Source organism: Mixophyes fleayi, chromosome 3, assembly GCF_038048845.1.
Source record: "Mixophyes fleayi isolate aMixFle1 chromosome 3, aMixFle1.hap1, whole genome shotgun sequence".
In the NCBI taxonomy this organism is placed as follows: Eukaryota; Metazoa; Chordata; class Amphibia; order Anura; family Limnodynastidae; genus Mixophyes; species Mixophyes fleayi.
In genome coordinates, this window is record NC_134404.1 from 192,138,187 (window position 1) to 192,154,030 (window position 15,844).

General features: G+C 39.7%; 1 protein-coding gene across 2 annotated transcripts in view; it reads right to left on the reverse strand.

Annotated features, from left to right (window-relative positions):
• Positions 1-1,867: 1,867 nt before the first annotated feature.
• Positions 1,868-15,844, reverse strand: part of HS3ST5 (heparan sulfate-glucosamine 3-sulfotransferase 5) — a 245,783-nt gene continuing 231,806 nt past the window's right edge. For both annotated transcript variants that reach the window (XM_075202944.1, XM_075202945.1), the window contains one exon: positions 1,868-3,311. In XM_075202944.1, coding sequence (XP_075059045.1) covers positions 2,381-3,311 — 931 coding nt within the window. In that variant the 3' untranslated portion in view covers positions 1,868-2,380. The remainder of the gene's footprint in view (positions 3,312-15,844) is intronic.

Consider the following 15,844-nt stretch of genomic DNA (forward strand, 5'->3'; position numbering starts at 1 on the left):
ATTGAGAGCCGAGTGATTTTGATGTGTTAGCCACGCCCCAATGGCGAATTTCCCATGCCTCCAAATGCACGACCACAACCCCGAAAAATTTTGTGAATGCAAACCTTTCGGGTGGAGCCCTCATTAGAGTGACCTTTTAACTCTTTCCTTTCCAGATTGCTCAGCTTAGAGGGAACAATGTTCCTAGCCTGCTCTCACTTTGCCTTTTATTTGCTGGGGATTGGCTCTGAGACCTCCACCTCCTTTCGATATCTGGAGAAGGAGATGAGTTTCCCAATACTTTTATATGACACTGCAGGATCGGATATGAAAGCGATCACCAGGAATTGGCTGGGCTGGAGGGCAGGAGGGTATCCGCCTCCCGAGCAAGTCCCATTATGAGCTACTTTATACTCGGTTAATGGGCTACTTGAATTTTTTCCTTTAAAATGTTCCTAGTAGTCAGCTGAGCAGAGTCTCTCCCCTGGGCTAAAATTTGACAGCCAGCCCCTGGAGCTCACACCCCTCTCTTCCTCTCCTTCTCCTAGCCTTCCTATGCTGAGCTGTATAGCCTTCACTAACTTCTCTTGCTTCCCCTACATAAAAAGTCTCTAAGTTCCTCCTCTTGACTGACAAGACGTCATCCATCCACAGAGCAACAGTGGGACCCACATCATGCTATTTGCTGTGTTTATCACCTGCTGGCTTACTCCTATTGGCTTCTTTATTGATCTATCCATAGTGTACGTAGATATTGCACATTATATTGTTTTAAAAAAAGGCAATGCAATATCAAGGTTTCAAAATATTTTTAAAGAACCCACAATAAAAAGGAAGCTCACCTGAAAGAAACACACTTGAAAAAATATCTACATTTAGGGATTTTAATTCATTCCATTTTCAATAACCACAATAAAACTTCTCACAATAATTTAAAGAGTCATACTCAGTTTTACAAAATATAGTTACTTAATGTGAAACCAGTATGTACAATAAAATATACATTATTTACAGTATGTATCTTCTGATAGACCAAAACACGCACTGAGGGGAATGGTCAGACATATGTTTGCTTTTGTCAACATGCTACAAGTGACAGGTACCTGTACAAGAAACTGATAGTGCAAATTCACCACAAAAACTTTGGAACAAGAATAAGACAAGCGCTGTTTGATTTAATAATGTGAACATACTAATATCTCTTTAAGTTGTGTCTTAATGAAAGAGAGAATCAAAGTTATAAATCTGCAACTTAAATTTGTATATAGCATCTGTAGACTGAAATACAGCGCATGGTGTGATCAATCGATACCGTATACATAGAAAAAATGTTCAGTTCAGCACGTACAGATCTTTGCTTTTTTGTATACTTAATGGATCCTTTTTTTATATTGGATTTACAGCATGTACATTAGTGGATATAGTTTAAGCATTTATTTCACATCAAGATGTTTATTTTCCTTTATACTGCCTCTTTGCTTTGAAATGCATTGTGGGTGGTGTGTGCATTTGGGCAGAAGGGATGTAGTTTTATCCAAGATAAGTACAACTTGCCAATCCATTTAGGTGTGTTTTGCCAAGAGCAAAAACATATTGTGCTTCTTTTTATGACTATATGTCATTTTAAAACAGATCTCCTGTTAATAGGCAGGCACCATTATTCTCCAAAACACATTACATGTTAGAATGTATAATAGGATCACCAAGGGCAAAACACACCTAGATCTGAGGGCCACATCATTTAGACTACATGTTTATGTTCTGGACACACTGATAAATTGTACTAACTCCTAGGATATCTACTACAATTATTTTACTTTGCACTTAGATTTTCATTAAGGTGGACCTGTTACCTACTGATATTATATGCCTGATAAAAAGTACTTGAATGGGAAACAAACATGTTACACTTTCCTACTCAATTGACAGTGTCCAATTTCCTTAATACAGATTACGCACACAAAATGGCTACCTTCACACAGGTCCATTCTATCTCTCTGGAGCCAAGTGCCCCTTACCAGTAACATAATATCAGTATGATTACTCATATAACTTTTCTAGAGCCAGGTGTGGGTGTATTTTAGTAATACTGCAGTAAACATCTCTCCTGTGTGCAGCAGTGCCATCAATTTTCTTAAAAAGTGTTAAGCAGCTATAAATTAAAAGTGACATTTTATTATTGTGAGATTAATATTTACTTTTTATGGGAAGAGTATTTTTTTTGTTTCTTCTCAGTAGAAATTGTTCCCTTTAAATATTTGGTCACATACATAAATTACATTTATTCAAGAAATTAAGCAAAATGTACCCTAATAAAAGTGTCCATGAAAAGTGCATAATTGTCCTATTACAGACTTTACTGAAAGCATTGTGCAACACATAGTGTTGTAGACAATAGTACTTAGGGCCAGTTAAATGTCCTCCCAGTGATCTGGTAAAACTTCTGATTGAAAGGATGAAAGAATTTGTGCAATTTGGTAATAACTGAAGGGTCGACCTCAGGATGTATGCGCCCCTTGCTACCTGCCAGGCACTTGTTAAAGACGATATTAAATCGCAAGCAATAGAACCCCCTGGTGGCATTAAAGTATAGGTTGTATTGACTTATCCTAGGTGGCAGATTGAGAAATTTTTCCACCAGTTGCAGTTCTGGCAGTGGTTCTGTGATCAACCGATCCCCATCCACAATGTGAAATTGTTCAATGGGAAAATACTTCAGCCACCTCTCCAAATGCTTGGTGTAGATACTGGTCCGCACTGCCTTGTACTTAGTGTTCACCTCACAGCTGTTAGAATCCATAGCCATTTTTTCAAACTTGTAGTAGGTCTTGTTCTTCCTTTCCTTGCCCTCCAACACCTGTGTGTAGTCAGAAATGGCTCTTGTTGTTGGCTCCCTAACAATGATGAGAAGTTTTATGGAGGAGTTCATTTTGTATATTCTTTCAGGAACCTCATCTGTAATAAAATATGCAGGGCTTTTCTCTATGGTGATCTGGTGTGGGTGGGAGAACGGCATCTTTTTTCTGTACCACTCAATACCCTTTGCGTAGTTCTCATCATTATCGAAAAAATGAATTTCTTGAGAGGCCTTCACTACAGCAGGATGAAGATTTAGCATTTCAAGTAAAGCTCTAGTTCCTCCTTTTCTTACACCAATGATAATTGCCTTTGGTAGCTGCTGGACCAAATTGTGGAGAAGGATTTGCTCTTTAGTTGTATTTCCTTTACGAAACTCATGTAAGAGTCCTCTCTTATACTGCATAGCACGGAGAGTGATTGCATCCTGACTATGTGGACTGAATCGACTTTCGATTGGACAAATGGGTGGCAGTCTGTAATAAAAGTAAATGAAATAGAATTAAAGACACCACTAAATCATGTAAAAAACAGCAAAACAAAGAAAAAATTCCCTTTACATAGAGATTTGTTAATCAATGTAGTTAAATGCATATTATCACATGCTTCCTTCCTGCTGGGAACATTTTAACTACTAGTTCCTTATGATTCTGGCTACACATGTCATACTCCTGTGTGATATGCATAAGCAATCACTGGCTGCTTCAATTGTTCCCAACAGTGCAAGGGAGTGTTGGATGCTTAGGGCCCTGGCATACTTTTCCGATTTTCACTTGTGGTCTTACGTGAGTGATTGCACAAGGTTATCCAACCATGTAGCCCAGCAATTGTAGTTATAATTTTTATTTGGCTACTGTCAGACTTTCTATATGTTTGTCTGTATCCTTCACATGCTTGAAAACCAGAGCCTGGAGCGAGAAAGACAAATGCCGCCCCCCTAGTCCTCAATTTTAACCAAATGTACCTAAAATATTCCTAAATTGCGCCCCCCTTCAACGTTGCGCCATGGGCGGTCGCCCCTGTCGCACAGCCCTAGTTACGGCTCTGTTGAAAACCACTTAAACGTATACAATATAACACATAGCAAACATCAAATATTAATTTTCATAAGTCTAACTTGCTATGTGCATATTTGTGCATTGGCATCATTTTATTAAATAAGCCTTATTACATAGCTCCCAACATTACAAATATCCATTTCCATGTAAAGGGTTGTGTATTCACACGTGCGAAGTAATAAACAGGTGTAGTACTGTCTTGTATTAGTTATACAATTTCAACTTTTACTGACAGAGAACGCCCATGATAATGTATCTTACATTATCTATTAGCGATATACTGCGCTACACTCTTTTGCAACTGAAATACTGTGTTCTCATTGACAGGCTTTTTTTTTTCTTTTTTTAGTGTAAATTGGTAAACAGTTAAAACTCTGCTGTAAAGCATATGATCTTGCTAACTGGGCCATTTATTTCTTGATTGAAGTGTCTAGGGATTTAAGTTAGATAAATAATACAGATATTCATTATCCCAGAAATACGTCAGGATCCAGTGGGCAACTATCTGAGTAAACAAAGATATCCTGACATTTAAGTTAAGGTAAGTTACCCACTCAAAAATATTTTACAAAATGACCTTTTGAATTATTTGCACAAACAGTGAATAATCTATATTTAATACATTTTATATAGGATGCATGCACAGAAAAGAGATTGCTTAATTCTGATCATTCAATCTCCTTACACACATACAATTGTTTTCAAGTACTGGTCAATCAAACTTAGTATATATATATATATATATATATATATATATATATATATATATATATATATGTGTGTGTGTGTGTGTGTGTGTGTGTATATATATATATATATATATATTTATTTTTTTCTTGGTAGAGGTTGTCCATGCCGTGATAGCCTCTACCTTGCCTGTCTCTGGGTGGAGGGTACCTATCCCTACAATGTGCCCCAAATACTGCACTGCACACATGCCAAGCTGGCACTTCTCTGGCTTGATAGTCAGACCTGCCTCAGTAATTTGGCCTAACACACTATTCAGATGGATCAGGTGCTCTTCCCAGATCTGGCTGAACACCACAATGTCATCCAGGTAGGCACCTGCATGTCCCTCCTGGCCCTCTAACAGGTCATTGATTAGGCGCTGGAATTACACAGGGGCATTTTTCATTCCAAAGGGCATGACCAAAAACTCCAACAGCCCAAACAGGATAATAAATGCAGACCTCTCATCTGCCTCGGATGACAATGGGATCTGCCAGTACCCTCTACTGATATCCAGGATAGTGATGTAGCATGCCTGGGCAAGCTGATCTAGTAGTTCATCTATCCTAGGCATAGAAATATAAATAAACAATTTGGGATGGCGCTTCACTCAATGAGAAGCCTCGTCCGTATAAAAGGGGCCCACTACCCCTTAAAGACGAATTTTTAAACAATAAAATATATACGTACACAAAGCGATCACTTTCTCACACAGAAATAAAAGGAATAAGAAAAAGTTCCATAATTTGACGATGAGAGAGAGAAAGGCCCTCAAAAGTCTAGAAGAGAATAGGCAAATAGTCATTAAACCAGCCGATAAGGGGGGTGGGGTGGTTATAATGGATTTGGATTATTATGTGGAAGAAATAATGGGACAATTGGGGGAAGGAGATACATATAAGAAATTAAGGTATGATTCTACAGATAATATCGCTAAGATTCTTAAGACCCTTATTACTAGATATGTAGTTGATGGGATCTTGGATAGAAACACGGCAGAGTTTATCATCATTCCGTATCCAAGAATCCCAGTGATATATACATTACCCAAGATCCATAAAAATAAAACTGCTCTCCCTGGGAGGCCAATTATTTCTGGCACAGGTTCGGTAACTGTTAATTTATCAGGGGTCATTGATCATTATTTACAACCGTCAGCACAGAATTCAAATCGTATTTGCGTGATACGAAGAGTTTTTGGGAAAAATTGTCCACCATTGTTCGGGATTCTGAATTAATTTTAGTAACCGCGGATGTTAAATTCCTTTATACAGTTATTTGGCATGATCTATGTATACAGGCTGTGACAAAAAGTTTGGTTACCACTACCTATTGAGAGGGTTTAAAGAATTTTCTCGTGGAGGGTATTAATTTTATTCTCACACATAGTTATTTTAGGTTCCAGGGGCAATACTATTCGCAATGTATGGATACAGCTATGGACACCAGGTTCGCCCCAAGCTATGCCAATATTTTCATGTCCCAATGGGAGGAGTCATGGGTGTGGGAGGGGCATGGCTTCGGGGCGAGCCTGGTGGCCTCATACTGGTACATAGATGACATTTTTTTTCATCTGGAGAGAGAGTGAAGAACACCTTCAGAAATTTTGTTTACATTAAAATAAAAATATTTGTCATATTAAACTTACTTTTGAACATAGCATGGTAAATGTCAACTTTTTGGATATTACAGTGTATATTAATGACAATGGTTTACAAACTAGGACATTTAGAAATCCAACGGATATAAATTAGTTATATTCCCTATGACAGCAACCATCATCACCTATGGTGAGATATTATACCTTTTGGACAGATGAAGAGAATAAAGCGGAATTGTATGGAGGAACAGGTATTCACTGAACAAGTTCGCAGTATGAAATCTGATTTCATTTTGAACGGATATGGAAGGAATTTATAAGATGAAGCATAAGAATAAACAAGGCAGATAGATAGAAAGGAACTGGTATTTACTAAGAGGCAACATAATGATACACAAATCAAGAGATTTGACTGGGCCTTCATATCCCAGTATAGTAAGGGGTTTAAGAATGTAGAGAAGATTTTTAAGAAGTATTGGGAGATTTTGAAAAAGGATAGTATTATAGGGTGTCTCATTCCTGATAAACCTGTCTTTATTTATAGGAAGGCTCCCAACTTGAAAGATAAATCGGTAAGGAGCATCCTGCCTGAGGTTTTGAGGAAATCCATTAGGACAGTGGGTTTCCACAGATATGGAACTTGCATGGCTTGTTAAATATGAAAGTCAAATATGAGCAAGACCACACATCTTCAGATCAATGGCTATAATCTTAAGCCATACTAGCAATGTGGTATATGTAATAGAATGCGTTTGTGGTAAATTTTATGTAGGCAGAACTACACACCCTTTAAAAATCAGACTAAGGGAACATGTGTATAATATAAGAAAAGGGTTGGAAAAACATTCATTATCTAATCACTTTAAAGAAGTCCATACTTGCAATCCAGTCTACATTAAACATTTCTGGGGAATTCAGACAGTAGAAAATAGTTGGAAGAATAAAGACATTGTAGGCTCTCTCTAGAGCGGAGATAAGATGGATTTTTTTGTTAAAGACTTTAGCCCCTAGGGGATTGAATTTGGAATTTGAATTAAAGTGGTTCATGTAACAAGTTGTTCAAGGTCAAGAGATTTGTTTAGTCTTTTTAGAGGGCATTTAGCCTCTTTTAGAAGAAAATGTCACCTCATTTGTGGTTTATGATGATGTTTAAATAGGCTTTCATTGAAAGATGTGAGGGTATATGTTTACAATTAGAGATAAGATAATATTTGTTCATTATTGTCTCTTTCTTTTGCCTGAATTTGAGCTCCAATCAAGAAAGAATATAGTGCAATGATTTTTAATGTTTTAATAATGTTTTATGTGTTCGTATAATATTTTATTTTTATTTCTTATTTTAAGTTTGTGTTTCATATACATCATGTTCATTTGATGAAATGTTAGATCTCCATGTAATCACTGTATATGTTATATTGAAAAAATTGGGCCATTTCCGATTTGGCACATAGTGTTAATTTTGTCATATTGATAAAGTTGAATGTATTGTCAAATATGGATACCGTTGCAGACATCTTATTCAAGCCTCCTTTTTGTTATGTGTATCGTGATAACTTTATTGAAACTTTTGGTTGGAAACAGGAAGTAACGCAGTGGAGAACTCCCAAGCCTCGTTTCCACAGAAAGGGAGATGAAGGACGGATGGAGTATGAAAGCCGGCAAAAGAAATTGGAATATTAGCCTTGACAAAGACTCATGTGTTTAGAGTCGAAACGCGTTGGTTTTGGTTTGATCCGGCTGAACTACTCGTGGAACACGGGGACTGAAGGAAGGATCATAGTATCCAGTACGAGTTCAATTATTATACAAGTTTTTAATTATGTTTTAGTGTGGATATTTTATTTCAAATAATAAAAGGTAATGCACCAGATTCTTCCCTATTTCTATGTTGTGGATTGGTGGAGCCACTAGATGGAAGAGTATCCATGAAGTGATGAGGGGCTATTGATTGACGTCTTTTTGTCATCAAACATGTTGTAAACATAATTCTTATGGGAGTTTAAAGAACACTGGTGAAAAAGTTTCCATTTTTACAGTCCACGGTGGGAAAAAAGGGGAGTGTGTCTCTGGAGGGACTTTTGGGTCTTCATTGTTATATGTGGCATATATTGCACTGTGGAAGTGTTTTTGTGAGTTTGGATTCCAGGTTCAAAGAATCTGGCAGAACTATTTAAAAAAGTTTTCTGCTTTAAAAAGAAAAAATAAATTTTTCCTACTCAAGTAGAGATTTAAGAAATACCTCTGTGTGAGGAAGTGAACGCTTTGTGTACGTATATATTTTATCATTTAAAAATATCCTTGGCATAGGATAAGCATCAAGCACTGTGGCATCATTCAACCTACTATAGTCTACACAGAACCGGCTGCCCCCACATTTCTTTGGGACCAGTACCACCGGGGCAGCCCAAGAACTGCGAGACTTTTGAATTACCCATAGCTGCAGCATCTCATCTATCTCCCTTTTAATGGCTCGAAGCAATTATAGGGAAGTAGGATATGCTGGCTGTCTGAGGGGTTCTGGTTGCCTGTGTTTACATGATGTGTGACTAAGTGTTTTTTTCCAGGTTTCCCTGTGAAATGAGACTGATAAGGCCATAGTGTGTCAGGGAGCTGCTCTAATTGATCATCAGGCAGCTCTACACTGCAGTGAGCATCTGCTAGGGACCCCCCCCCCTCTAGCAACAGCTGCTAAATCCACTAAGGGATCAGATTCCTGATCGCTCTTATGCAGGCTACACACAGCAAATACACAAGCTTCCCTTATCTCAGGACAGGGGGTCTGTAAAGGGGGGTTAGATTGCACAACAACACAATTTACCATATTGTCATCAGATACCTCTATCATTGCAGGAAATGGAGGAAGGGAGTTAGAGAGACTGATTCAGGGTCAGTGTTACCTTCTGGCATCCCCCTTCAGGGTTTAATTCTGAGGACTTGGCCTGTACGGCTTGCTGGCATGTGAACACTGACAATTCAGAAAGTTTACACATTTCAGGTATACTACGACCCTGTCACATCCTCGCTTACACATTTCATGTACAATGGAACCTACATTTTCCCTGTCATATCCTGGTACCTTGGTAGAAACAGGGGTACTCTCAGCAGATTATAACACAGTTGCAGGAACATTGTCGCCTGTCCCTACCTCATGACAAGGGGTCAGTGGAAAGACAGGTTTAGATTCTACCACAGTACCATGTGTGACATTCGCACCATTACACATCTCACTATTATTAGGGGTTTCCAAATTAGCCCCAATTACAGCTGGTTCTACGCATAAATCAACATAATTGCAAGAGTTAACACTGGCACCTATCTGCTTCTCACCCTCACATATCTCTATCACATTACAGAAAGCGAAATGATCACATGAATCACAGAGCATTTCAGGTTCTTCACAAAGAGTGAAATTTTTTTCTCCTGCCTTTGTTCTCCCCACCCCGCCCCTGTATCAGATACTGTGCCCTGTATTATTTTCCTATTTGTCCCCTTCATCATGCTTCTGGTCGCCCCCCCTCCCCCTGTCCATGTGTCAGATACCGTGCCTACTGAGCTTTGAAAAAGTCCCGCCCTAGGGACGAAACGCGTCAGCTACCAGTCATCTGGGATACTCTTTGAGACTCTAGACCTCTCCTATATGCATTGTGGAGAAAGGAACTGAAAGAGGAGGAGGAACGTTGTTTACTGCAGCCGTTCCCGGACAACTGATATAGTAGGTGCACCTACATGAACTGTATAGAGACTTGTTGGATACACGTCGCGGCAAGAACAGTGAGTACTACTGCCTATATTTTACCATCTAACGGACATATTCTGTGCATTCTCACTGCACCGCTCTTATTATCCACATCCCACGGAGGTTTTATCTTACCTTAGATGTGGGTAAGGTCTATTTGTAAATAGTGAGGATTCTCTCTGAAGTTCAGCGTTGCCCAGACGGAAGATTCTTTATCAACATACTTGGACACTCCTCGCTGTTGGTTTTTTATTATTTGATCAATTCTGGAGGTCTGATTGACTTATTGGAAACGTTCATTAATATCTTTCTGATTGGGCATCAGAATTTTTGAGCCCTACAGTTATGTCTGTGTGATCATATATAAGATTCAGCACGGTGTCAGTTCAGGTTTATCCATGTTCCTCCAACTGAGTCTCTAAGGAGTATACTCTCTTTTATACCAGCTTTTTTTATGTATTCCCTCTGGGGATATTCTGTTTGAAGTAGTGATTGTGTTATATTAAATTGTATTTTATATTTCATATTTTATGTATATGTAATTTTTATGGTTTTTGTAGATACTTACCACGTTCTCCCCAGCGCCATTATCTGTTTCTCAGATACTGTGTCATGCCCTCCATTATTCTTCTATTTGCCCCCTTCATCATGCACCTTCTGGTCCTACACCCATGCCACTGTATCAGATACTGTGTAGTGCCCTCCATTATTCTTCTATTTGCCCCCTTCATCATTCGCCTATGGTCTCCCCCCCAGTATCAGATACTGTGCCATGCCCTCCATTATTCTCCTATTTGCCCCTTCATCATGCGCCTCTGGTCTCCCACCCTGCCCCGGTTTTAGAAACTGTGCCTGTGCTCTCCATTATTCTTCTGTTTGTCCCCCTTCACTTACCTTTCTATCGCCTTCTTCTCTTTTTTCTTCTTTTCTGTCCTTTTTGTTCCTCGCTTGCTTCTCTGTCACGTCGTGGCTCCTTTGTGCTGCATTCATCACCGAAAATGCCAGACGGGATGACGTCACGCTTGACATTCAGTGTGAGTGCAGCATGGAGGAGGGGAACAGGAAGGGAGCCGGATCACCACCGCGTGATTGCAAAAAGGTACGTTTTTTTGTTTTGTTTTTATCAGAGCTTACTTCAGAGCCCTGTCTAAGGGGACCTCTTGCCCGAGGGGCCCCCAGGCAGCTGCCTAGCGTGCCCAATGGGAAAGATGGCCCTGGGAGGTAGCTCATTCAAATCACTGCCTGAATCTGCGGCTCCTACAGTTAGGGAGGGGGGTGGAAGGGGATTACTTTCTAGTGTACTTACCTACACACTTTGCGGGGTTAATGCACAGCTCCTCTGTGCTCCTCTCCAGGTCACTATTGCTAATAAATTTGATACATTGTCACATTTTGGGACACCTTCAGAATTGGGTACATGTAAACTGACCTGCTTACCTAAATCATTAGCAGACATGGTATCACATTTAGACACAATCTCACACACTTTGCCCTGATCAAATTCACAACCTAGAGGATTTAAAGGGTTAGTCTCTTCAACAAGAGCATTATCATCAAACACATTGACAAATTAGCCCTCCCTCTGCATCACAGGTACCTGCAAATCTGCATGATTATTCTCAGCAGCACATGAAATTTCATTACATATTTTTGCACTTAGCTTATGCTGGTCAGCAGAGTTCTCCTGGGAAAGATTAAGGTTAGTTTGCACCAGTGTATTAGAAATGATATCACTTTCATTTATATAAGCAACGTGCATCCTTCCCAAATCAGTCCCAAACAGTACCATGGCAGGCAGATTGTCCAGTACTCCAACGTCTCGTATTCCTCTTCCAGATCCCCAATCTAGATACACTCTGGCTAGGACAACTGCAGAATGTAGCCCCCCCACTCCACGCACAGCAATAGTCTTCCCGGGAATAATGTTCTCTGGGCTCACTAGTGCTGGATGTACAAGAGTCAGGTCTGCGCCAGAGTCTAACAACCCAAGTGCGACTTGGTGTCCTACCTCATCTGCTTTCAGTATGTCTCTGGGGCGTTCTTGGGGTCCTGGACGGCCGGGACTGGCATTCTTGCTGGACCGCACACAGGAAAAGGAGTTGTTTTCTTCTTTTTGGGGCAATTGACACTGATGTGCCCTACTTCATCACATATACAACACCTGCGGCCAGTTGCCAAAACACATTTTCCCCCCGCCCCCCCCAAAAGGTGCAGCAACAGCTGGTTTGTTTGACAGGGAACTCAGGGGTGATCCTCCAGATTGCCATTCTTTCCACGTAGTTTGCCCTGGTGCTCCCCAACTCTTTTTCGTTATTGGAGCCCTGGTAACTATGTATTTGTCGGCTGACAAGTACACATTTACCAGGGCTCCCATAACGAAGAAGAACTGGACAGCGATTACGTAGCAATTAAGAAAGCCTTGTTACTTCGTTTCAACATAACTCCTGAGGCTTACAGGCGGAAGTTCCAAGACTCAAGACGCAGTCCCTCTGATACTTATGCCAGACTGTTAGCGCAATTATCATCCATGATGCATCAATGGATTGAGGAATTGCAAGTACTGGACTATGATAAGCTAAAGGATCTTATTCTGTAGGAACAGTTCCTCACACTGTGCCCAGCTGAGGTGAGGGAATGGGTTGTGGATCGTGACCCTAAGACAACGCAAGCAGCTGCTTAATTGCTACGTAATCGCCATCCAGTTCCCGGAAAAGGTCTGCAAACGCTTCCAAAGCTTTCCCTCTTAGTCCAGGGGTTAAATAGCTGGCCCACTCATTGGAATCCAGTTTAAACTGATGGCAAGTCCTTTCAAATCCCCTCAGGAATGCATCGAGGTCGCCGTCTTTTTCCAACACAAGGAATAGGTTGTGCCTGGGTTTTTTCCTACCCGGACCTCGGTCCGACGACGGGCTGCTGAGCCTGGCGAGTACCAGCTGGTGTTCGCATTCAGCTTGTTGCTCTGCCACCTCCCTGTCTGCAGTGGCTTGTCTCTCTGCAGCTTCCCTGTCTGTGCGGCGTTCGGCAGCCTCCCGGTCTGTAGCAGCGCGGCACTCGTCAGTCTCTTGAAGTTGCTGGATCAGCTGCAGTGAGGTTGCAGGGTCAGCATCCATCAGCTGTTTGAGTGCAGTATGAAGCTAACTGTCTAGGATAGACTCCTCACTTGATTGAACAGAGGTATTTGTGGTAATGTCCAGTGTTAACTTCTCTCCTGAAGCATAGATGCTTTCTCCCTGGCCTCCTCCGGCACTTAGCTTCTGGTCAGCATCCATGAGCGCTTCAATCATTTGCTCTCTGTTTCGTGCCGTGGTCGCCAATTCCTCTGTCGACAGACAAAGTCAAAAGATCATCCTTTTTCAAATGCTTATAGTCAGTGGTCGTCCTGGATCCACCAAATAAAAAATAGAAAAGAAACAAGAAGGGAGGGAAACAGGAACAATTTGCATATTATGTCTTTTAAAATTTTGTAAGCTTTGAGTGTATTCTCCAGTCAATTAGGATGTTGTCTCTAGAATCATACACCACTAATTCACTTAAGTTCTTATGATAAAAAGTAAAATATTATCAATCCCACCAAGCAGCCAACCAGTTTGTCACGAACACCCCAGCTTGCCCCAGATACAGCAATCTGGACAGCTGGCCGTGACTGGCGTCACCTTAGTCACTGAATATACCTTTTCTGCCACCATGAAGGATTTATTATAGTGTCCTTACGTTCACCATAACCACTTATTAATGTTTCACACTTAAATCATATACACATGTACCATGAACCTCCCTGGGCTTCATGAATTCACAAAGACTCACAGAGAATAAACTAGATTAAAATATTTTTAATCTGAAAAATATTTCCAAGGCTTTAATTTACAAAAAGGTAATTAACAGACTAATTTGTGCAATAAATTGCACAAAAGAGTTTCAGAAAATAAAATAGGAAATAAAAACCAGAGTCTCTACTTACAATTTCAGAAATTGGCGTGTGAGGAGTACACATTGAGAAGAATGGCACATTTCAGTCTTGATAGACTCACTCAAAGAAATGAACACTGTACTACTGAGAGAAGGGATTTTTAAGCCATTTCTTGTTGGCTCTTTACCCCACACCTTAGGAATTTTATTTTCACCTAAGTTAGATGGATACCCAAAATAAAACAAGGCTTTCAAAGTAAATTATGGATGTCCTGAGACCTGACATTTCACAAGACTTGAGTTCTCACCTCTGCTTGTTCGGCTTGGCTAAGTCTAACTCCTCTGCATACACAAACTATTCATAGATTTTATCTGTCTCTGGGCCTGGCTACTTTCACAAGGCCATTGATACTTGCCTAGGTCAGACTCAAGTCAGTTAACAAAGTACACTTTGAAAAGTTACATAAAATATTCTCATTGTTATACATAAATCCAACAGAAAATAACAATCAGTCATTAGATATACTACATTTCGTCACAGATACTATTACTAAAGGATTGGCGAAAAAGGTGCAATTGCATTCAGTTGATTGACATTTTCATGGTACAATGGAAAAATTATTTTTGTTGAAAGGGACCCTAAATCTTATTTACAATTACAAAAAAAATGCGTTGCATAGTGTCTTGGAACAGCCGCGAGACACTATGTGGCGTTTTTTTTTAGTAAAATTTCTGCTCACTTTTGCTCGCACCCCATAGAGACGTGAACAAAAGTGAGAGTTAGTTTTTAACATATAAACGGTAAAAATGCGCAGCCGTGATGTTCCTCCGAACATCGCGGCTAATTGAATCTGTCCATTAGGTTGAGAATAGATAACTCTCTGCTCTGTGAAGTAACATAGCAGGGAAATCAAGATTTGGATTCAGGTGGTGGAAACATTCAAACACAAATCTTCTCAAATCTAAAAACCTAAAATAAGAGTTTGTCTGAATCCCAAACTGAATCCAGGCTCCTGTGCAATCAATGTAAAGGACCATTTACTTTACAGAGCTGAGAATACCACAAAACAGAAATATACAGAGATAGAACTACATGACCTTACAGCAATACATTAAATGTTTAACTTGGACAAAATATATACCCATTTAGACAAGTATAATTTGGGGGCAAATAAGAGAGAGCGAGTGAGATGTACAATGCCATTAGATTTGCGAGGGAATAAAAAGCAATTAAGGATACATGTGTAAAATAAACCCTAACTGACTTGATCATATACTTAAATGTACATAAATGTTACTAATCCCCAATGGAAATGGGTTATTTCTCAATCCATATATTCCATACTCGGTCTTACTTTATCCTGTATTTCAGTGCAAAAGTGTTCCAAGATTACTCTGAGCACTGTGTCTCTCTTGGGATAATGATTACATTTGTATTGCTATGGACAGTTGAGAAATCTACAATTTATAACCAGTAGCCTCACAAACATATGAAACTTGTAGCCCCTGATATTTAAAATAAAACTGCAATTTGCAATTCAATTTCACCTGGTGACTAAGATTTGTTATCAATACTGCAAAATACAAAACAAAAAATACACAAGAGTGAAAAAAGGAGAATAATGCAGCAGACATGTAGATGCCAACAGGTATAATGAAACACTGGAAGGGGCTAAATTGCATTGCCTTTTAATTATGCATGCACTCTTATCTATGTATTGCTCTGCAGCCCTGCAGTATAGAATATTAACACAAGGATTCATGCCTTTGATAGAACAGTTTGTAATCTTACATAAGATGCCATGCACTACATCTTATTTCATAAATTGGGCTGTAAAAAAATACTGTCTCTTCTACAGAAGAAATAAAGAAATATAATGCAACAGTGCAGTATGAGCCAGTATAATGGAAAACGAAGTGACCAATTAATCAAAGTGCAAAGAGCCCTATGGATATGCCCTTTATTTTGCTTCGCCCAAT